The sequence below is a fragment of the Nylanderia fulva genome, unplaced genomic scaffold (assembly GCF_048542155.1).
Source record: "Nylanderia fulva isolate GAGA-0341 unplaced genomic scaffold, ASM4854215v1 Scaffold9, whole genome shotgun sequence".
Taxonomy (NCBI): Eukaryota; Metazoa; Arthropoda; class Insecta; order Hymenoptera; family Formicidae; genus Nylanderia; species Nylanderia fulva.
The window spans coordinates 4724870-4747568 of record NW_028191026.1 but is presented as its reverse complement, the minus strand read 5'-3'; the positions used below and the strand labels follow the sequence as shown (position 1 = coordinate 4747568).

Sequence of the window (22699 nt, the reverse complement as noted above, 5' to 3'; positions counted from 1 at the left end):
ATTTATAAATACGTATATGCTATTATTAAAATATTTTCGCCCACATGTGTAAATGATACACATATTCTTGATAAGAAAACAATTTTTTGAAAATATTTACAGAAAAAAAAAATATATATATATATATATATATTTCTTTCTGTAAATATTTTCAAAAAATATAAAGGTGCATTTTCATGCTGACGCTAATAAAATAAGACGCGCATTCGAAACCAATCATAAGCTTCCTGTTCGCGAAGTCGAGCACTCTGATTGGCTACGTCCCAGCTGAGAAAAGTATCTCTTTCTCGCTTGTGTATGAACCGGATCGATAAAGATAACTAGAAGAGGAGAGTTGTTGCTGGAACTCGAAGATGAGATAACCAATTAAAAATAAAAATAAAGCGTATAAAAATTCTATGATTATTCACAAAAATTATAACTGTAAAAGGAGTTAAATAGGAATGAAAGCGCGGAGAGAAACGCTCAAGAATAGCATACAAAATAACATGCAGTGTCATTCTTATGTGTATAGTTTTTCTGCGCCATTCTGCGGTTTCAGCATGATTTAAATGATTTAAACCCCCTTTCACGCAGAGCCAATTTTGCTATTTAAAGTTAACCTCCGTCAGTTGTGCTCGAATTGTGAAAACTGCAACTAGATTTCTAGGTGAAAGGCGGAAGGAAATCTAAATTATCGCATAATGAGCGAGGACGCCAATCAATTGAGTAAATATCTAAAGCATTCGCTGAAAACGGCGCCTAAATCGAATGTAAGAGATATTTATTTATTTTAGGACAATATTAATACAACATTACAATAAATTAGTTGAGAAATTTAGCAGAGAGATGCATTAGATATATTTTAGCACCAATAGCAACATTTAAATTGATCAAGCTTGTCAAATATTTAGTTGTCAAATTTAATATTAAATCTTGTCTTATTTTTTTGTTCATAAAATGTATCTGATTGCTTCAGGTGCTGGAATGTCGTGTCTGCGAAGAAGTTTTCAGCGTGGATGGTGTGAAAGTACCACGTTTACTGCACTGTGGACACACAGTGTGCCACGCTTGTCTGTTACGATTGAGAAATTGCATGCAAGATCAACAGTTTCTGCTGTGCCCTTTTGATCGACAACCTACTGCTATCCATGAGAACAGTGTCTACAGTCTGAAGAAGAACTTTGCTCTTATCGAGCTGCTCGAAAGACTAGAGCAATCCAATAGTGACAAGACGGTGGTGCTGGAACGTGAGAGGCATCAGTCAAATCAGTTGTGCGATGAAGATGAAGCTCACACAGCTGTTCTCTACTGCACAGTTTGTGCCACGCATCTGTGTGAGACGTGCGACACCGCCACACACTCGTCTAAAACATTAGGCAAACACAGACGAGTGCCATTGTCAGAGAAGCCACGTGAGAAGCCTCGCTGTTCGATACACATGGAACATGTGGCAGAGTTTACGTGCACCCAAGAAGGCTGTCATAATTCCTTGATGTGTTACTTGTGTAAAGAGTATGGCAAACACAGCACACACAAGGTGACTTTATTTATAACAGTTAACTTCTCAGTTTATATACATTGGTACAATTTTTTTATTCTTTGAATGATAGCCGGCATTAGTAAAGGAGGAGGCCGAGAACATCAGGAAGTCCATTATTGGAGCGTTGCAGAAAATGACACAATTTATGGAAAGCATGAGAGACACTGCCCACAAAATAGGTGGGTTTTTTTATTATTGAATGTTTCTCTTAAAATTGCAAAAGAAAATATAAATCTTTATCTTGTGGATGTATATAAATCTTTATCATATGTATTTATTTTCTATACTTTGTTTATTCAATAATAAAATGAAAAAGTAATATAAATACAAAGATTCAAGTAGAAAATAAGGGTTAATAAGGAATTTTTGTCTTCATATATCTTTCATTTATATTTTTAGAAATAGTGATTGAAGAATTGGAAGGCTGGGCAATAGAAGACGCGAGGAGGAGAGTGCGGTATCATTTTGAGGAACTACGAACCGTTCTGGCCGAACAGGAGAAAACAGCGATGGCGTACATTGAGACAGAGACTCGTGGTAGATTGTGCGCCCTGAGACAGCAACAGAAAGATCTCACAACCACGAGGTCGCATGTAGCCGGTGTGTGTATTCAATGCGAGAGCATACTCGATTCCGAAGACTGGAAATTATTGAGTAATTCAGAAAAAGTCAAGGAGGTTCTGGCGACTTTGGAGCAGCAGCAACAGCATTACGCGCAATTAGGACCAGATTTTCTCAGCCCCGAGTCCTCCATACCAATTATATTTAGCAGGGTTTGTTAATGTTTCTAAAGTGATAAACGATGTTTGATGAATTATAATTAATTTCTTGTTCAATTGTTTCAACTATATTAAGATGTTCTTTAATATGGAATAAGTTGATTCAGAGTAAAATTGATAAAGCAATTACAATAACAATAAATTTTTATATTGATCTCTTTTATTTGCAAACTATTTAAAGTAAACTATTTCAATTATAATTGTAATGATCTAATTATATGATTATATGATTTGCTTCGTTTATTATCTTAAAAAAATTTTTTTTTATTCTAACGCACTCTTTTGTTATAGGATAATAGAATACATATTGGAACAAAGATCGATATGCGAGTAGTGATCTTAGGACTGGACGGGGCGGGAAAAACAAGTATTCTATCCGCCATGCGTGGTGTCACGTTGTCAAGTCCACCGATTCCCACTATCGGCTTCAATGTCGAGAGCTTAGAATATATGAATCTCGTGTTTACTCTCTGGGACGTCAGCGGCCATCAGAAATTCAGGCCACTGTGGAAACATTATTACCATAATACACAAGCTGTCATTTTTGTAGTCGATGCCAGTGATAGGTCTCGTTTTGAAGAAGCACAGAATGAATTATCGAAGATACTTTATGAACGAGAACTGAAGGATGCTCTACTTTTAATTTACGCTAATAAACAGGTAAATGTAACCTTTACTCATTTATATATATTTAAATTATTATATTTATGTAAATTGTTTCATTTATGTAGATTGTATTATTGTATTTAATTTTTCGATGAAATATTTTTTATATATTTATATATGCAATGATGACATTTGGATTATATTAAGTTTATAATTTGTTAACTCGATTTTATACACTTTATAATTAATTTAGATTGTATAGTGTAATTTTAGGCAAATATATATTTTTACAGGATATAGCAGGTTGTGCAAGCGTTGAGGAGCTAGTTGATATATTTGGTTTGCATAAACTTTGCTGTGCCAGAGTATGGCATATTCAGGGTTCATCTTTAGTTACTAATGCCAGTGGTACTCTGCAGGGTCTCGATTGGCTTTTGACACAATGCGTATAGAGTGTTCTTGTTTTTTGTATGGAACTATATAAGAGTAAGAAGTCGAAGGAACATGTTTACTTATGTGGCTTCCACATAGGGACAGATCAAACTGAACTGAAATTAGGTAAATAGAAATCGCGCAAGAAAGGTATTCGTGTAGTCAGTGTAAAAAATGATTTATTTTCTATAAATTATTGCTTCATAAAATAGATTCTATTGATGTGTGAAGAATTATCGAAGAAAGAAAATCAACCATTTTTTATGCCGACATACTTGTTCCTTTTATTGTGTGTTAATTTTTTTCTTTTTTAATTTATTCATATAAATTATACAAATAAAAAATTTTTCTTTTGTACGCTCTGTGAGCGTGGATACAAATACAAGCTTAATATATCTAATATATTATATTTAATACATATATATATATATATATATATATTACTGTAGATTTCGTCAATGTACGAGGTAAATCTGCTCTTTCAAGTTGCGTTATACCAAAAAGAAATAATGCTTATATCCCAAAATAGTTTCAAATATCAATATCGCTTTATTTTCCAACACAAAAGTTGAACTATAAGATTTAACTGTATTTAAAACACAATACTACAAAATAACATGTATATGTATGTATATATAAAAACGAAATTAGAAGCAATTTATATAGTTGATTTGTACACATTCCTATAGACAATAAGGATGGATTAGATTAATTTGATTGAAAGGAATGTTTAGGACCCATGAAAATAAATTCTGACCACATATCTAGAAAAGTCTTATTTATTTTATTACATGGGTTATTGTATTGTGTTGCTTTTGATACATCGTACCAATTATCATTCAGTCATGTTTGCACACATTCATTCTTATGCTTTTTTTTTTTTATAATTGGAACAAGTTTTTTTATAATTACACCGTACGAAGAAATTAAAATAATAATTATATATTATACTATAGCATTATTATTTAAATTACATCTGAATTATCTTTTAATGTATATAAAACACTTGACAAACAAAAACGGAACAACTTAGAGTCTTTTGTGGAGCTGCGCCGATGGTTGCACAGGCTAGATGACTCTCCTCTTATTTCTCTTTTTCTAATTTTTAATATTCTTTTTCTTTTATTCCACAGCCGGTGTATCTCGTGGAAATATCAATCACTCGATCTATGCTTACACGATTCATGCTTACATGTTATGATTCAGGATAATTCGCACTCGAATGAACTGAATTATATCAGGCGATTAAAAATGTTTAGGCATTATAATATGAAGGCCAAAATAATTACTGAAATGTTGGAAAAATTGGGCGAGACTTTATTTTGATACTTAAAACCGAATTTAATGTGACGTCCTCGTGGACAATATGGCGGACGACAGAATCGACGAGGCTATTATCCTGTTCTCTTCGCTATTGCAATGTTTTTAGATTACAATTTTGTGCCTGTGAAGAATTAATTCGTGTCGCGGCCACAAAGCTCCTGGAATACAGTCTGTTGTGTGTGTTTATGTCCACGCGCGACACATTTATTTATATTTACAACTCGTCATGTTCCTGTAAAGAGAGAAAATCTGTTAGTATAATTGAGATAGTATCGCAAGCAATAGATTTGTCAGATTGAGTGCATTCAGAAACGAGGAATTCCAATATTTATCATCAGTAGATGTCAGAAAAAAATGTAAACATCATATGTGCAAACTTCTATAAAATCTTATTAAAATAAGATATATAAGTTTAAATCTGTAGGTACTTACTTCAGTATCTGGTACAACGTTCTCTTCTTCTTCATCCTCGTCATCTTCATCATCCTTGGTTTCGCTTTCTTTTACTTCTTTATCCCTTTGCTTTCTTTCCTCTTCGTCTTGCGCTTCCTTCATTTTCTTTTCGCCTTCCTATAATTTTTAAAATAGACAAATTATTTTTCAATTATTATTTAGATCATAAAAACTTAAATATTGCTATGCGCTGAATCAATTATTAGTTATATACATATATAATAAGATAGCTAAAAGAAAAGTATATTCTGATAACAAGAATCGAATGCTTACCAAAGTAGGTTTCCAAACTTCCTCTCCGAATTTACGCGCAATTTCCGGATCATCGGTGATTAGAACATTATCGAAAATAGTACCAGATTTGACCTGCCACAGATCAAAGCCAACAGCGCAGATCTCATCACGCTTGTATAGCTCGGAATCAGGCGTATATTCAGGATTATCGATTTCGGGATGAATCCATGGTCCCTTATAATTGGGATTGTCGATTTGTTTCGGTTTCCATTCGCCCTAGAAAAATTAAATTAATATATTGGCATAATTTTAGAAGCAATTACAAAGTATCAGATAAAATTTTAAATATATGTTAATTTCAATATACCTTGTAGTCAGGATTATCGATCATGGGTGCTTCCCATTCGCCATCCATTTCGTCATCCCAATCTTCAGGTTTGACAGCTTCAGGATCAGGAATGTGCTCGGGTTTGTCCCAATCTTCGGGCTTTTTATCTTCCGGATCGTCGATGCTTATCTTATCATCCCAATCTGCAGGCTTAGATTGAGATGGATCCTTGATCTTCTTTGGAGGCAGGAAATTCCAGTCTGCTTCCAATTCGCCAGACTCTACTTCCTCGTTATCGATGAGTACCTGAAGAATTATTTCGTTGAGGTATTATCGAATTGAACAAATATTCTGGTAATAGCTCTTAAACAAAACTTGACGATAATATTGACATGTTGATCTTTGTCGTATGTGCACGTCGAGTCATATCGTTCGTGTACAAGAAACAAAACAAGATAATCTTCGCTTTACGAGGTCCTTTAGCTCTTGTCTTCCATGGTAGTTAGAAAGACAAGAGACTCTAGGCTCGACATGATAATTCGTGTGTGTACATATTATAATATGATCCGAATTTTTTAGTAGTGAAGTATTTACCTTGTACGTATTATCGGGTTTAACAATCAATGTGTACAAATGTGTGTAGATATCATCCTTGCAGCGAATTTCCTTATTAATTAAAAGATTTTTGCCTTTATAGCTAAAGATGGCATGCACTTTTTTGATTCCTGGTCCACAAATGTCAGGTCCTACAGAGAAACAGATATTGCATAGTCAAAATTTATATAATTTTAAATTAATTAAAATGTATAAATATATAAAAGTTTAAATTTTAATAACCATAGATATAAATTTCTAAAATAATTATTTTTTTAAATCACTTATTTTACAAAATAAGCAAACTGGGTTAAATTTTATTTAAGCTGATTAATTTATAATATATGTATCTTATCTGGTGCCTGCAATATGCATAATTGCTATACACAGGGCATATCAAAGAATATTGTTATCCGAGGTCCTCTAGCACTCACCATACACTGGTATGATTAGTGACTCTAGGCTCGGGATCGTTATCAGTAATTACGAGTTCGTTATTGATAATATTCTGATAAGAAAACTTACCAAACATAATGTGGTATGGACTTTCTCCATGCAGACCTTTCTGATCGAGTGAGCAATCAAATACTTTGAGATATCCACCACCACAGTCTATGTTTTGCTCATGTTTAACAGTGAATTGAATGACAAGGGTCTTATCCTTGTTGCTAAATGGCTTGAATTTTTTACTAAGAGCATAAAACCTTGCATCCTGTGATGTCTGAATACCTGAGAAAAATTTGAAAAAAAAAAAAATGAAAAATGTGAATGAACAAAATTTTATATTTCATAAATGATTCACGTATTATACATGTATTCTTAGAAATACCTAGATCATTTTCTCGTTCATTCCAGAACTTTCCATGAGTTAAAACAAATTTTCCAAATTCCTTATCTGGATGCTCGGAGTAGACCCAGGTCTTCTCCCATGAATCTGAAATGTAAATAGTTTCTCTGTGACATAATATACATACATAAAAGATGTAACATTACAAGATATATATATATATATATATATATATATATATATTACTATTGTGATTTTATATATTTTATGTTTTTTATATTTATATGTTATATATTTTTTTGTATTTATTTATTTTTTATTTATGTACACATTGCATATTTTTATGTATTTTATATTTATATACTTTTATTTTGTATTTTATATATGATATATATTATTAATAAAATTCTAAATTATTATTTATTGAGCTTAAGATATTAAATCTGAATAACAAGATAATTTTATTAATTCATCAATTATCAATCAACAAAATCAAAACTTATTAGAAAAATTTAATTTTGAATATTATATTTATCAGGCAGTATATTATTTCAATCTCAATGATCCTTAATTAATTCGTATTAAATATATTATTCGTGATTATTTGCGCGATTTCTGTGTACGAAAAATCACAATTGTTTCGCGAAATTCTGCGATCCAGCTGAAAAATAATAAATGTAAAACAATAATATTTGCAATACAATATAAAAAATATATTTGAATAATAAAATACAAAATAAAAATATATCATATATATATAAAATACATAAAAATATGCAACGTATATATAAATAATAAAATCAATTCTTGTTGCGTTTCCGAAGAGGAAGCAAGAACCGGTTAAAAATTAATTAAAAAGGCGACGATATATAACTGTACCAGTAGAAAAAAAGAGAAAGATAATGCTTTATCTCTCTTCCTCTCTCGTCGGCAATTTCGGCAAAATTTCTATGCAAAAAAATAAAGAAAAATAAAACTAATCGCCGCATTCCACCGTCATCGAATAAATATTGTATAAGTTGCTTGTTTACAGCTCTTGCCTTGTTCTCATATCCAACGTCCGAGTATCCATTTCTTACTCCGTTTTACATAAGCGCGGAGTGTGAAGAAAAAAAAATGTAGCTAAAAAAGAACCAAGGTCTGTCACACGTATGCTTTTTACGCTTTGTGCATTTCAGGTGAGACAGACGCGTACAGTTAAAGAAGGAACGTCGAGATAATTCCCGTCTTGCCGGGGACAGCCTCTGAAATCTGAATGTTAACGGGAAAAACATCCACGTCAGTCGGAAGATCCGTTCGTCGAGAATCTTCGAAAAGGAGTCAGCTTTAGACGAGGATCTCTCAGAAGCGGAGAAAGGAAATGCAGGATGAGAACGCAGAATTGACCGGTCCAGGAGAAAAGTGATTTTTTGCATTCCCGGCATCGAAATCTCGTCTCTCTATCTATCTCTCTCTCTCTACAAGAGGTGACAATCGCGATCCTTCCGTCACGTCCTTCAGCAGAAGGTTCGAGGGTTCAGGATCCACGGATCGATCTGGCAGCGTCATGTCGGCGCTGATGGCGATGGACGGGATGCCGCGCTAGCACGACGATTGCCACGAGAGACCACTTCCGACTGCGTGTCGGTCTTCTTTATCTCTCTCTATCTCTCTCTCTCCCACCCTCGACGCGTCGTGGCGCATATGGCCGATACCGCTTCAGCAAAGTTACAAGGCACGACATATAATATATATATCTATATACATATCTATATATAAAAGCCGAATATATGTTCGTACGTAATGAATGATTCGCTCCGATCGCGGTCGGCTCGTCCTGCACGTCCTAAGGATGACAGATGCAGACCGAGACGACAAGAGAGCCGCGAAAGGGCGTGCGGTTACCAAGGAGAGGCCGCGTCCTCGAGTCCCCTGCGACAGGATGACACGCGTACGAAGAATATTCGATATCCCTCGTCCTCCCGTTTCTTCCGGACGAGAGGATGACGACGTACGAGCGAGGGTGTGGTTCCGTATCCCGTGAGAGGAGATCGAAAGACACGGCCTCGTGGCAGAGGAGGAAGCGGCCGGGTCGGTATTTCTCTTTTTTTTTCGCGATTTTCAACTCGACGATTTCGATCCTCGTTTACTCACCATCGCTGAACTTTTCGTCCAGGTAAATCTCTGCCGCAGCAAGGGCGACCACTAGGAGTACGACGAACGCACAGGGAGACCGCATATTCGGACGCCGACAGGACGACGTGATCCCGAAGAGACGACAACGAAACAGGCACCTGCCACCACGACGAACTGGCCGATAGTGTTCCCTCGGCGGACGTGGTTGGTGAGTTTAGCGGCCATCGGGCTAGACAGATGGAACGCGCTGATTGGCTGGCGCGCGCCAGCCAATCAGCGCCGACCACGCTCTGCCGACGTTGCGCCACACCGTGGCGACAGTCCGCGTCGTGCCGCGTCGCACATAACCTCGTGTCGTCTAACTATCTTATCGCGGCTCGATTATCTGTCGTCGATATGGCAGCTCTCGAGGAAGGTCGGATTTACATGAACAGCTGATCGGATGCCCGTGTCGTTATTATCAGGTGCATTTTCAAAGCGATTTCATGATTAGTATTCTATCTTATTTCTTAACTAATTCCTATTAATTTCGAATAAAAATAATTTCATGACATTACATGTACTCGCGTTCAGCAGAGTCAAATTTACATGAACAGCTGTTCGGCTGCACATTATTCATTATTATCAGGTGCATTTTCAAAGCTATTTCATGATTAGTATCCTATTTATTTCTTAACTAATTCCTATTAATTTTGAATAAAAATAATTTAATGACATATCGTCGTGTTCAGCAGTTGGATTTACATGAGATTTACGTGAATAGCTGATCGGTTGTCACGTCATTATTATCAGGTACATTTTCAAAGCGATTTTATGAAAAGTCCTAATTATCTCTTAATTAATTTCTGTTAATTTCTAATAAAAATAATTTCATTACATTACATGTGCTCGCGTTCAGCAGAGTCAAATTTACATGAACAGCTGTTCGGCTGCACATTATTCATTATTATCAGGTACATTTTCAAAGCGATTTTATGAAAAGTCCTAATTATCTCTTAATTAATTTTTATTAATTTCTAATAAAAATAATTTAATGACATTGTATGGTCGCGTTCAGCAGAGTCAAATTTACATGAACAGCTGTTCCGGCTGCACATTATTCATTATTATCAGGTGCATTTTCAAAGCTATTTCATGATTAGTATCCTACTTATTTCTTAACTAATTCTTATTAATTTCGAATAAAAATAATTTAATTACGTGAATAGCTGATCGGTTGTCACGTCATTATTATCAGGTACATTTTCAAAGCGATTTCATGAAAAATCCTAATTATTTCTTAATTAATTTCTGTTAATTTCTAATAAAAAAAATTTAATGACATTATATGGTCGCGTTCAGCAAAGTCGAATTTACATGAACAGCTGATCGGCTGTCACGTCGTTATTATCAGGTGCATTTTCAAAGCGATTTCATGAAAAATCCTAATTATCTCTTAATTAAATTCTGTTAATTTCTAATAAAAATAATTTAATGACATTATATGGTCGCGTTCAGCAGAGTCGAATTTACATGAACAGCTGATCGGCTGTCACGTCGTTATTATCAGGTGCATTTTCAAAGCGATTTCATGATTAGAATCCTACTTATCTCTTAATTAATTTCTATTAATTTCGAATAAAAATAATTTAATGACATATTATATGGTCGTGTTCAACAGAGTCGGATTTACATGAACAGCTGATCGGTTGTCACGTCATTATTATCAGGTATATTTTCAAAACGTTTTTATGAAGAGTCCTAATTATCTCTTAATTAATTTCTGTTAATCTCTAATAAAAATAATTTAATGACATATGGTCGCGTTCAGCAAAGTCGGATTTACACGAACAGCTGATCGGCTGTCACGTCATTATTATCAGGTGCATTTTCAAAGCAATTTCATGATTAGAATCCTACTTATCTATTAATTAATTCCTATTAATTTCGAATAAAAATAATTTAATGACATATTTATATGGTCGTGTTCAGCAGAGTCGGATTTACATGAGATTTATATGAACAGCTGATCGGTTGTCACGTCATTATTATCAGGTATATTTTCAAAAATATTTTTATGAAGAGTCCTAATTATCTCTTAATTAATTTCTGTTAATTTCTAATAAAAATAATTTCATAACATTATTTGCGTCGTATTCAGCCGACCTAACCGCTTAGTTGCACTCGAACGTGATTGGTTCTTTCTTTTAGAACCGACGAATCAACGTAGAGTATTAATTCGTTGGTTCTAAAAGTAAGGACCAATCACGTTCGAGTGCAATTAAGCGGTTGGTACCACTGGATCATTTTGAATTGAGCGGACAGAAAAGTGAAATCGTAGATCGTAGGTAATGTTTGATTATTTTTATTTATACTTTTGTAAATTCTCATTAATTAAGATCTGTCATTTTTCAATCGTATGTTTCTATGCATTTATCAACTATAAGATATGATTGTTGTGCTTTAATTTGTAATATCTGTTCTGACTCAAGGAGGATAACCTCGCAAGATACATTGGAGCATTTTCTAAACTCGTATCCATAAATATATTTTATGTGCAACTTCAATTACTGATGATTATTATCGAGATGTCATTAATAATTATGTCAAAAGCACCGTTGATAGTATTCTAATCTATAATGTATTCATATTAGTTCCAGTTACAGTATATGTATTGTATTGTTATCTACAGGTTGCTTGGTAACGAAAAGGTAAACTCGCCGGAGAACGAGCTGAACAATCTATTTCGTGACTCACTTGAAAACAAAACCTCCTTTTTCTAATTGGCGAATAATTGAAATTTACAAGTGACACAGAAGTCAAGCCAGGAATTCGCTGGCTAAATTTAGCGACTGAACATACAAAGCTGAAAAAAGAAAAAAATGCTCTCCTCGAAAGCGAATGCCGCGTTGGCACGTTTGAAAGAAATCGAGGAAAAATACAAAATAAAACGTGACGAATGGAATCGTCAAAAAGTAAGTATTCCTTAAAAATAAGAAAGTAGAAGAATTAAAAAATTTATGTTTATTAAACAGAAATTTCGAGAAGTTTTAAAAGCTTGCAAAAATTATATTTTAATCTCTTTAAGTTTATTTTTAAGTATATCTTTAGTAAAATTTTTTTATTATTTATTTTATATTTAAGATGGAGGAAGATAATAAATACATATTCGAATATTTGATTATAATGGCAGCTTTTATAGAGATTAAAATTAAAAATTTTTAATGATAAAACTTTGTGTTTCTGGAAATTAAAATGAGCATTTTTACAAAATAGTGATGTTAAATATACATGACACTAATGCAACATTTTTTAATTAGGATACGGATAGCTCGATAAGTAGCGTCTCGATAATTCCTTCGGAAAAAATCTCGACAGAATCGAAGAAATCGTCGAGGAAGCTTAAGCTCGACATAAAGATACCAGATATGCGAGTCAAAGGACGCGCGGAGGAAACGAAACTTTCATCGGAGAGTAAAAAATCAACGCCGGACAAGATGAGTCCGGAACCTTTCATCGAAGACGTCGACGAGGCCGATCCTGATGTCACGATTCCGTCGAAAGACAAATCGCAGCGTTCCGCAGGAAAGCAAGAAAGTCTCATCTCGGACGTAACGAGTATCCAAGAGAACAGCTCGATCGAAAGCGTACTCGATGACTCGATGATTTCGTCGAAATCACTCTCACGCTCGAAAACGTCACGTGGAAACTCTTCCACGGCCAGCGATAAATCTTCCAGACGCGAAGAGAAGACAAGAACGACCGCGAAGCACGAAAAAGGAAGAGAATCCGATATATCATCGGATAATTCTAGGAGAAAAGCGTCATCTGGCAATTCGTCGATTGCAAAGCAATCGAGATTGCTCGAAAAATCCAACGAGAAGACTTTGAAAGTGCGTTCTGCTGGCCCGAGATCGAGAGAGCGTTCGATTGAAGAAAAAGCGAAAATACCGAAAGCGGCTAATCGAAATTCAGATCGTTCAAGGTCTTTGCGCGATGATAGCGTTATCGAGGAATCGATTGGCACAGTGGACAACGGCAGTGAAATTATTTCCGAACTTTCTCGCATTAAGACAGGTACTAAAACCGACAATTCTATCAAAAATTCCTCTAAATATTCGGCAACTGAAAACACTTCTGCGACGATTTTGAGTCAGCTGGCAATTGAAAGCGGATACGCGAACGACACCTTCGAGGACGTTTCAAGCTCGACCATGCAATCACAATCGCAGCGCGAATGTATAATCGATGAGAAGAAGAAAATAGATTTAACAGGATCTAGTATAAAGAAAAACGACACGGCGTTATTCGAGCAATATCATCAAAATAACAAGAGCACCAGGTAACTTAATTAATAGATACATTAGAGATATTATTTTTACTTTATATTTAGTTTTATTATCAGTTTTAACAGTATTACATATTTTTTTCATAAATAAAATAAAATAAAACAAAAGAGAAATAATTTGTCTATTACTAATTTCAAAATTTAATTATTTTTTATGAAAATTGAAATATGAAATGAAAGGAAAAGAATTTAACTTTAAATTTAACCCAATGTAATTCATGAATATTAATTAATTATTAGAAATTATGAATTAATAATTATATTTTAGATTTGAAGAACAAGAATAATAAATATTAACTATTTTAAATATCATGTTTTATAGTTGTATTGCTCTTTGACATATATTGTAATATGTATATATAGAGCAGTGATAACAGTAATATGTATGACAGGAAAGGTCATAGCTCGTGATATATGTCGCGATCCTTATCAGTGATTTATTATAATTATAAGCACGAATGCAAAGTGAAAAAAATATCGATACTCTCGAGAAACCATTAAATTCTCAAAGTGGAAAGGTTTTATATGTATTATATTTGATTCCAGGGACAGACACGTTATTGAATTTATGGATTCCAAACCAAACGCAACCGAAGTTAATTTAGATCTATCCAATTATGCCAATGATCTTGAGAGCAAGGTGAATTCAGATAACGTGAGCATGCGCTTGATTAAATCGCCAAACTTCACCAGTTCGAAGAAACGCTATCAACAACATCGACCAGATCCATCATTCAAAACGAACATTCCAAGTGGTAAAATAAATAATATATTTTAAATAAATTGATTTCATTGTCAATATTGGAGTCAATCCAATTTGATAGAATGCTACTATCGGAAAATCTATTTTTGAGATATGTATTTTTTTTGAGAAAATTAGTTTAAATGAAAATAGTAAATATATTTAATAATTTAACTTTTTAATTAATATTTATCTTAATGTTATATATATATTCATATATTATAATATTTTACATGCTCTATATAATATTTAAAATTAAAATTTATCTTTTTTTTTATTAATAAGCATAATTATTACTTTTTCTTTTATCTTATTAATAGAATATTTTTGAAATACTCATAAAATTCATTTAAATTAACTTTTTTAATAATATACCAATATTTGTAATTGTGTCAAATCAGTTTTCTCATTAGAAGACACCCTTAAAAATTTATCAAGATTTTTAAAATTTTGATTCAAAAATTTATTTTCAACCAAAAAAATTATTTTATATTATGCGGTTAATTTGACGAATTTTTTAGCCACAAGCTTCGATGAAAACATATCTGATTTTTCGGAGTCGTTGACCGGAGTCGGTGATGTGATGAAGACAGACGAGAAGAAAAACTCACCGGAGATCAGGATGACTTCTGTTCGGCAAGAAAGCGGGCAGGAAGAGCGCGGGAAAGCATTGAATAAAATAAGAGAACGCGCAATGATAAATATCACTGGACCGCCTGCAGCAGATGAGGAAGACATAATCAAATCTAATTTATCGGAGAAAATTAAAGCAAGAAAAGAAAACATTTTCGAAGAAAGTTCGGGTCAACGCATTTTCCAGGACGCCGAAGAAGAAGTGTTCAGAAAATTGCACAAAGATGCATTTGATGCGTCAAGAGACATGCATTTGGTCAAGAGACATGCGAGCTCGAAAAACGCAAAAAAAGTGTCGAAAAAATCTTCTGAGAGCGAAATCGAATCTGAGATTAAGGAGATGAAAACAAGAGAAGAAAACGAAAATCGTTCTTTAACGGAAAATAAAATAGTGAGTATTATAGTATTGTGTATTTTTGTCTTCTGCATAATTATTAAATTATTGTCAAATTTTTAAAAATTTTAATTTCTCGGAAGTATTTTTCTATTATCTTAATTTTTGTACACAACGCGTTTTACAATTGTAAATATACCTATCTAAAAATAATAATTTACAAAAAAATATTTTTGCGTTACTTTTAATAATATGATAAAGATCGAGATGAGTCGTTAACGCATTTTTTTAATACGAAAAAATTATTTTGCAATAATTATGTAATATAGTTTAGTAAAAAATGATTATTTTATTATCTCTAATATTATTTTTCTTATATTTTTAGTATGGTCACAAATTTAACAGCCAGAAAAAGAAGAAAAGCATTAAAGTTACAAATTCGAAGTCACCGCAAGCTCGTAATACCGGAAGTCGTAAGGAAGACAAATCTTTAAGGTTTGATGAGAAACAAATGCACGGACTTCGGAAACGCATTGTCGAACTGCGACTGCAACAGGAACGGGAAGAGCTCCAAAAATATCTTCAGGAACTAAAGAATTCAAGACTGAAATTGGATTCTACTCAAAGCTATTTCAGTCCCCTGGAATTTCCGAAGATCGCCGAATTTAAGCCTCCTGGTAAGTATACATAAAAAGAAAAACTTATATAAATTAATTTTCCTAAACAATTTTATTTCAATGAATATCTATACATTAAAAAGTTAGACTCTTATATTTTATTTAACATTTTCTCTAAGTAAATCGAATTATTATATTGTCGAATTACTTATTCTTCATTTCTTTTTTTATTTTTAATCAAAAATCTTTTGGATTGTCTCCTCTCTTTCGCTTTTTCGTTTTTTTTTCGCGATGTTTATATACATATTTGATTGAATGCGAAGTGCAGTTAGTCATGCTACAGTGAACGCATTGACAATTGCAATTCTAGTATTGAATAGAAAGAATCTGCATTGTATCGAAACAATGAGAACATAGACCACTAACGGATTTAGCAACGTACAGCCGCATGAAGATTATATTAAATATATTTCGCATTCAGATAGATGCGTTATATAATACAAGTGTATTTAAATATATTATCGAATACTCTTTGTATTATATATTCTTGATTTATTGATGCATGTTTTGATAAAAATATTCCTTTTCTAGACGTAATCGACTTGGAATCAAAGCTGGATCAGCATGTCGTGCTTCGGGAGAGAGTTTCGGCGATCAGGCGATGCTTAAAGGATCAATATATCTTGTATCGTGACTACTGTACTATGGCGCAAGCGATCAATGCCCACTATGTTCCCACGACGTTGCAGGATACCAAAAAGGTTAATGCCTTTCGATATTACACATTCTCTATCAAATTCAAATTTTAGTAAGCAATTCTATTAATTGTATAACACAATAAGATCTTAGTAGTACAATGAATGGCAAAATTTCAATGTTTTTGTTAATTCTGTAAGTCTAAAAAAAGTAGAGTTTCACATATTAAATTATTATATATTAGGAGATATTAAGTTATTGTATAATTAAGGATTACTTGACTATTTTTTTTATATTTCTTTTTATAAGTATAGCGATGACTTTTTTTATGCATAGAATGATGGTAACGGATGACAAGATAATGCATTATCGAGTTTTATTAAAAACAATATTATGTCACATACACAGACACATCGTAGGATTTTATATAAAAACGGTTTCCGCTAAACCTTGAATGGTTATTATATTCGTCTCACGCCTACATCGTAGTAGATATTGATGTTAAAGTATAAAGTAACGTCTATATTATTAACATAATAAAAGTATTACACATTCTTTGACGTAATAATATTTAAAATAGCGAACATGATGACGTATACGACGAAGCTACGTCATAATGTTTGCTAAGAGTTTTTCATGCATCGATTTTGCATAATGCGTCAAAGGAAAAGGGTTGGAAATTCTTTTATGAACCGTTAGGAAGTATCCAGGTTGTAATGCATAGATATGTGTGTACACGTGCTTATCTGCAGATAGGTAGGCGAGAAAGCATGTTACGACAAGGACAATGGGGACGCAATAAGAAACCGAATAAGGAAACGAATGATTAACAACGCGAATGGATAACTGCGAACTCGTTTTGCCGAGAAAATCTTTGCTTAGACAATTTTACGAAAGTCTTTTAAATCTTTTAAAATCTTTTTGTTTGCAGACAATACGTGAGCTGCGGAAAATGACAATTAAAAACAGATGACGTTGGCGCGCCTATGTGAGAATAGATACACCACACGTGACTCTTCGTTGAAGTTATCTAGCATCTACGGATACTTCGAAATCGTGAGTACCTTTTTTAAAATAAAAATCTTTTTATTTATTTATTATATTATACAAATCTTTATATACGAAATATCGAGTTTTATTATCATTGAAGAACTGAATTTGCTTCTTCGTTAAAATAATCCATAATTTAATGTCAAACGATGTTTTGATTATTTAAACTAAATTTTATAGTTTGAGATTTTTATATATTGAAAATTGAAGTTTACTTTAACAATAAAGAATAAAATTTATAAAGTCACTACATTGAAAGATGCTCTTCCGTGAGCTTAATTATGATTTTATTTTCTATGGTTTACTTTTTATAATCGATAACATTTTAAATTCGAAACACAGAATTAAACATAAAAATTTAATATCTGGAAAAATAGAGACTGTGAAGTATTAAATTTGCATTTAATTATATCGTATAACGTGAAAAACATCGTATAACGCACGAATTACGTAATTGCAGCATTTTCCAATATTGAGGATTATTAACTTTTCCGCATTATACATATTAATCGGAAAATAAAATTATATATTTACAAAATTTATACTATAATCTTAACGTGATTTTATTCGAAAATGAAAATCTTTTTTTTTTAATTAGTCTTTTGGCGCGATAGGATTTGTATCAGTAGATAGCGGTTTTCTTAATGAAATCGAAACTGAGATTTCTCCTTTATGCAATTACTAAGCTAACTGTGCAATATATTCGCGCTTCCGGTGTGTGAATATTGTGAAACTTTGTGAAAATCATTCGCACATTGCCCATATTTTTATTTTGTTTTGAACTGCAGAATGAAAATTGCAGTTCAAACAAATAAAACAAGAGATATTAAGAAAGTTTTTACTTTAATTTTTAATCGATTTAATTAAGATAGCGCAGTTTTAGCTCGATTTTAATAGGCGAAATTTGTTCGAGAATTTCCTGAAAAATTTATTAATTGGTACTTAATCTTTGTTTTTATATGCGCAAAAACAAAAAGAAACGAAAATGATAATCAATCTTCTTCTTTCAAGGTAAGATTTTAATTTGTGGTCATACAACATATTCTCATTAGAAACTTAAGCAGTTATAAATGTTATTTATAAATCAAGTTTCATTATTATCATATAATTCACAACAGAGATAAATTTATATCTCTGTTTGATATCAATAGAAAATAACATTCTCAATTTTTTATACCCAACACTTCTATATAAATATATTTATTTATTTGTATTATAATACTGAAAAAGATTTATTAACTTGACTAAATCTTTCAACGAAATTACTATCTTGTTAATTGAACATATATATTAGCATCTAAGTCAAATATACGTTTTGTTAGATTTAGTATATATATTATATTTAATTTAAATATTTTTATATGTTCAATTAACAAAATAATATTTAGTTGAAAGATTTAGTCAAGTTAACAAATTTTTTTCTCAGTGTACTTATACACAGTTATTATTATATTTTATTATATGTATATTTGATCTCTTTCTACTTTTTCTGTCTTTACAAACATTATTCAAGCTAAACAACTTATTTAAAATGAATGATATAATAATAATTTAATTGCAAACAGAAAATTTTAATTTAAATGCAAACAGACAAAATTATTCTCGCCGTTGGGTTTAATTTGGGGCAACGCATATTCTCATTAGAAATTTAATACCAATGAAAAATATGTTATTCAAATCAAATTTCGTTATTACCATAAAAGCGCACGGTAAATTAACATCTCTGATATCAAAAGAAAATAAAACTTTTTGAATTTTTTACGCGCATTCCTTATACGTGAAAATGTATTTACAATATTTTCATATTTATTATGTTTCATTTTCTCATATATTTCTCTCTATCTTCTCAAACATTAATTACGCTCGACCCAAATAATTCGAAGACGAACGAAAATCATTAACAGCGGAGTAATTTAAATGCAAACACAGAGTCGAGATCTCGCATGCTCCCGCCGTCGTGTTGTCCCCCTATTGGGCAAACTTCACGCCGCGCGCGTGTCGCCCGCGCGTGGGAGTGCACGGCAGCCCGGAGGAGGCTGAAGTGTGCGCCGCGTCGCGCTTTCATTGACGCGGCGACGCGCGCACGCGGCGTTTCGGTCTCCGGCTAACTTCACGACTCTCCAGCGGTTACTCACTCTCCGTCCGTACTCGAGCGAGTTCGCGTCGGTCTGACGATATCTCGGAGCCGAATCCTCGCGTTTTATCAATCCCACGACCCGGGTGGTTCGACTGGGTTGCTTTCTTCCCCGGAAAAGACAGAGAGAGCACAGCGAGGGAGATTAGAACCCCCAGCCCCGCTCTTCTTCCGGTAAGTCGATCGATTTTTACGTACGCCGTTTCGGCGAAATGGGTGGGTGAAATCGCGGGCCGAGGGCGAATCGAATCGGACAGGTGTATACCGAGATTTTTGTTACGTGTAGACTGTATCTGGTCTCCGAAAAGCGAAATGATTCCTCCTCTGCTCGCGAATTCGATATATATGTGTAATAATATGCCGTGTCTTTTCGTGAATTTTTGGGCATCGAATTTTGATGCCTACAGTTCCGCTTGAAATTGTCCGCGGAATAAACTTTATTTTCTGCGCCATATTTGTTTCGCGGGATTTATAAAATTTTGACGTGAAATATATGCTTGAGTTCTCTTCATTTTGAAGAGTAAGGTATTACTAGATGAAGAATAAGCTATGTCTATATTTGCATCGTTGACGCAGAATAATTCGCCGAAATGGTCGAGTTGTCTTTTGAATCGTTCACTATTGAAAAATTATTATATATTCAACATTTTTTGTTAATTATTAAACTTTTCGAAGAATGTCTCAATCATTTTATACACTGAAAAAAAATTTGTTAACTTGACTAAATCTTTCAACTAAATATTATTTTAATTGAACATATAAAAATATTTAAATTAAATGTAACATATTAAATCTAACAACATTTATATTCGGTTTAAATATTAATATATTTAAATATTAATAATTTAGTTGAAAGATTTAGTAAAGATAATAAATGTTTTTTTTTCAGTGTACGTATAATGATTGTGAGTAAAAGTAATTAAGCGATATAGAGATTTAGATGATTCGAAATATTTAAAGAAGAGTTTCTCATTTAAAATTCGATTTGGACGTACACGCCTTTTCAATTACATTCATTTTGCAATCATAAGTATATATTTATTAAATGTATTAAGTCGTGCTGGTAGGAAATTAAACTTAGAGATCCCATAGCTTTCTTTGTACATGACTTTTTATTAAAATTATAACGATTGTATATATAAATAAAGAGAATTCCGTGGATTCTACAGATCTTATGGAAATTTGCGACTATTGAATGTTAAAGAGCAGCGTCCAATTAGCATGGCGTTTGCTGGTCGATGAAATTTTCTATCGATCGAAGTTAATGAGTATAATTGCGATTATTAGGGAGAGGGAGGAGGCAAGGGGAGTTCTTTATAATCAATGAGAGTTGCAAATGGCGTGGGCGGTGATACAGGGTGAATAGCCCGCAATATGTGTGAAAATATTGCTTTGAAATACAACCCAGGAAAAATAATTTGAATTTCTGCTGAAATTATTCTCGTCAGCGACATAATATTATTTTTTTTATATCTTTGAGAATATTGATGATTTGTTTTAAGTGTCCCTCTACAATTTTTTGATTTTATAATTAAACTAAACGATTTAATAATTTTAAATTTATAATATAAAAACTTTTGTAAAAGGTTTTTAAGCCGTATAATTTTGTTCAATCAACTTTTTTCATAATTTAAATTAGAAATTTATATTAGAAAGTTTTTTTAATTATAACCAAGTATACTTTTTTTATTGCAAAATTTTATTTAATTGTTAAAATTTAAATTGGTGCATTAAAAGGATAAAAATTTATGAATAATGTTGTGAAATCGTAAAGATATTATTTTTGTAAATGTGAGTATTGAAATTGTAGTGATTTCGATCCTTGATTTAATAATTGTGTGGGCATATATTTTGTAAAATTTTATTCAATTATCAAAATTGAGAGATCTTTGCATTAAATGGATAAAAATATATAAATTATATCGTAAGAAATTATTTTTGGATTTGTGAACGTGGATATTGAAATGGAATGAGTTTAGTTCCTAATTTAACAGTTCGCGAGATTTTTAGGCGGGCAAAAATTTAATTTAAAATTTTACTCAATTGTCAAAATTGAGATGCATTAAATATAAATAAATATAGTCTGAAAAACAATTGGTGAACTTGATTAAATTTTTCAACTAAATATTATTTTGTTAATTAAACGTATAAAAATATTTAAATTAAATATAACATATTAAATCTAACAGAAAACGTATATTTGACTTAAATACTCATATATGTTTAAAATAGTAATTTAGTTGAAAAAAAGGTTTAATCAAATCAACAAATTTTTTTAAATAATATTTGAAGATTGCGATGAGATTATTTTCGCGTTTGTGAACGTGAATATTGTAATGCTTTCGATCCTTGATTTAGCAATTCGCGCAATTTTTGCGTGGGCATAAATTTTAGGCGAAAGCGTATAGACATGGATTTATAAAGTCGCAGAGCTCTCATTTAGAGCCGCGAGATTGTCTCCATTGTCAGGTCTTGACACACGGGGATATCTATCCTTGGGTGAGCGAATCGAGGTCGCGGAATATACGCGCGTTATCGATTCACGCGATTTGTCAGCCACGTTTCGTCGAGGCCGGCGTGATCGTAGAGAGGTTTAAGATCATGGTGCATAGAGTCGTTTTCTAATATCCGTTTCTACGGAGGCGACCCTAATGCGAGGCCTTTCTCCGCGAGGTTTGAATCGAACGACGGATGTGTGATTGCGAATCCAAGCTCATGCTTGTATATATATTCTGTATATCCCATCGACAAATAACAAACTTTGATATACGAATATTTCCAATATTAAAACACTTCGAGGAAAAAACATTTCATAAATGAATCGAAGGATTAATAGCTTATTATTGGCGATTGCTCTGTTTCTTTCTCCGTTCGAAAAAAATAGCTAAATTTTAGCCGTCCCTATTTTAAGTTGGAACTAATATATTTTAGCTATAGTCTAACGGAGAATTTTATAATTAAAAAATATTAGCTATCATAGCTAAAATTTAGAC

The 22699-nt window shown here is 32.6% G+C and overlaps 4 protein-coding genes across 7 annotated transcripts in view; 3 read left to right on the top strand and 1 right to left on the bottom strand.

Moving 5' to 3' along the window:
• Window positions 1-297: 297 nt before the first annotated feature.
• On the top strand, window positions 298-4607 carry LOC114929969 (E3 ubiquitin-protein ligase TRIM23). Of its 2 annotated transcripts, XR_003819349.2 has the most exons (7): window positions 298-752; window positions 959-1519; window positions 1593-1701; window positions 1922-2295; window positions 2593-2961; window positions 3201-3465; window positions 3789-4607. XR_003819349.2 is itself a non-coding variant. In XM_029301699.2 (6 exons), exons 1-6 carry the CDS (start codon window positions 684-686, stop codon window positions 3357-3359), a joined length of 1641 nt encoding a protein of 546 aa, XP_029157532.1. In that variant the 5' UTR covers window positions 298-683; the 3' UTR covers window positions 3360-3782. The 2 variants fall into 2 exon arrangements, 1 of the variants encoding a protein (XP_029157532.1); XM_029301699.2 differs by lacking the exon at window positions 3789-4607 and having other exon boundaries at window positions 3201-3782.
• On the bottom strand, window positions 4101-9292 carry Calr (calreticulin). Its single transcript, XM_029301700.2, has 8 exons — window positions 9192-9292; window positions 7101-7205; window positions 6797-7000; window positions 6272-6423; window positions 5717-5983; window positions 5389-5625; window positions 5095-5232; window positions 4101-4894 (listed from the first exon to the last, which is right to left on the bottom strand). The coding sequence occupies exons 1-8, from the start codon at window positions 9274-9276 to the stop codon at window positions 4877-4879; spliced, it is 1206 nt and encodes a 401-aa protein (XP_029157533.2). The 5' UTR covers window positions 9277-9292; the 3' UTR covers window positions 4101-4876.
• LOC114929968 (uncharacterized) lies at window positions 8249-18110 on the top strand. Of its 3 annotated transcripts, XR_014926403.1 has the most exons (9): window positions 8249-9381; window positions 11845-12127; window positions 12473-13494; window positions 14047-14255; window positions 14764-15266; window positions 15595-15886; window positions 16418-16587; window positions 17454-17578; window positions 18033-18110. XR_014926403.1 is itself a non-coding variant. In XM_029301698.2 (8 exons), exons 2-8 carry the CDS (start codon window positions 12035-12037, stop codon window positions 17493-17495), a joined length of 2331 nt encoding a protein of 776 aa, XP_029157531.2. In that variant the 5' UTR covers window positions 9527-9637; window positions 11845-12034; the 3' UTR covers window positions 17496-17517. The 3 variants fall into 3 exon arrangements, 2 of the variants coding, with proteins under 2 accessions (XP_029157531.2, XP_029157529.2); XM_029301698.2 differs by lacking the exons at window positions 8249-9381; window positions 18033-18110 and adding an exon at window positions 9527-9637 and having other exon boundaries at window positions 17454-17517; XM_029301696.2 differs by lacking the exons at window positions 8249-9381; window positions 18033-18110 and adding an exon at window positions 11438-11500 and having other exon boundaries at window positions 17454-17517.
• Window positions 18111-19615: 1505 nt separating this feature from the next.
• The window catches only part of LOC114929972 (uncharacterized), a 40506-nt gene continuing 37422 nt past the window's right edge, over window positions 19616-22699 (top strand). The window contains exon 1 of the mRNA XM_029301702.2: window positions 19616-19880. The gene's annotated coding sequence lies outside the window, so the exon portion shown is untranslated. The remainder of the gene's footprint in view (window positions 19881-22699) is intronic.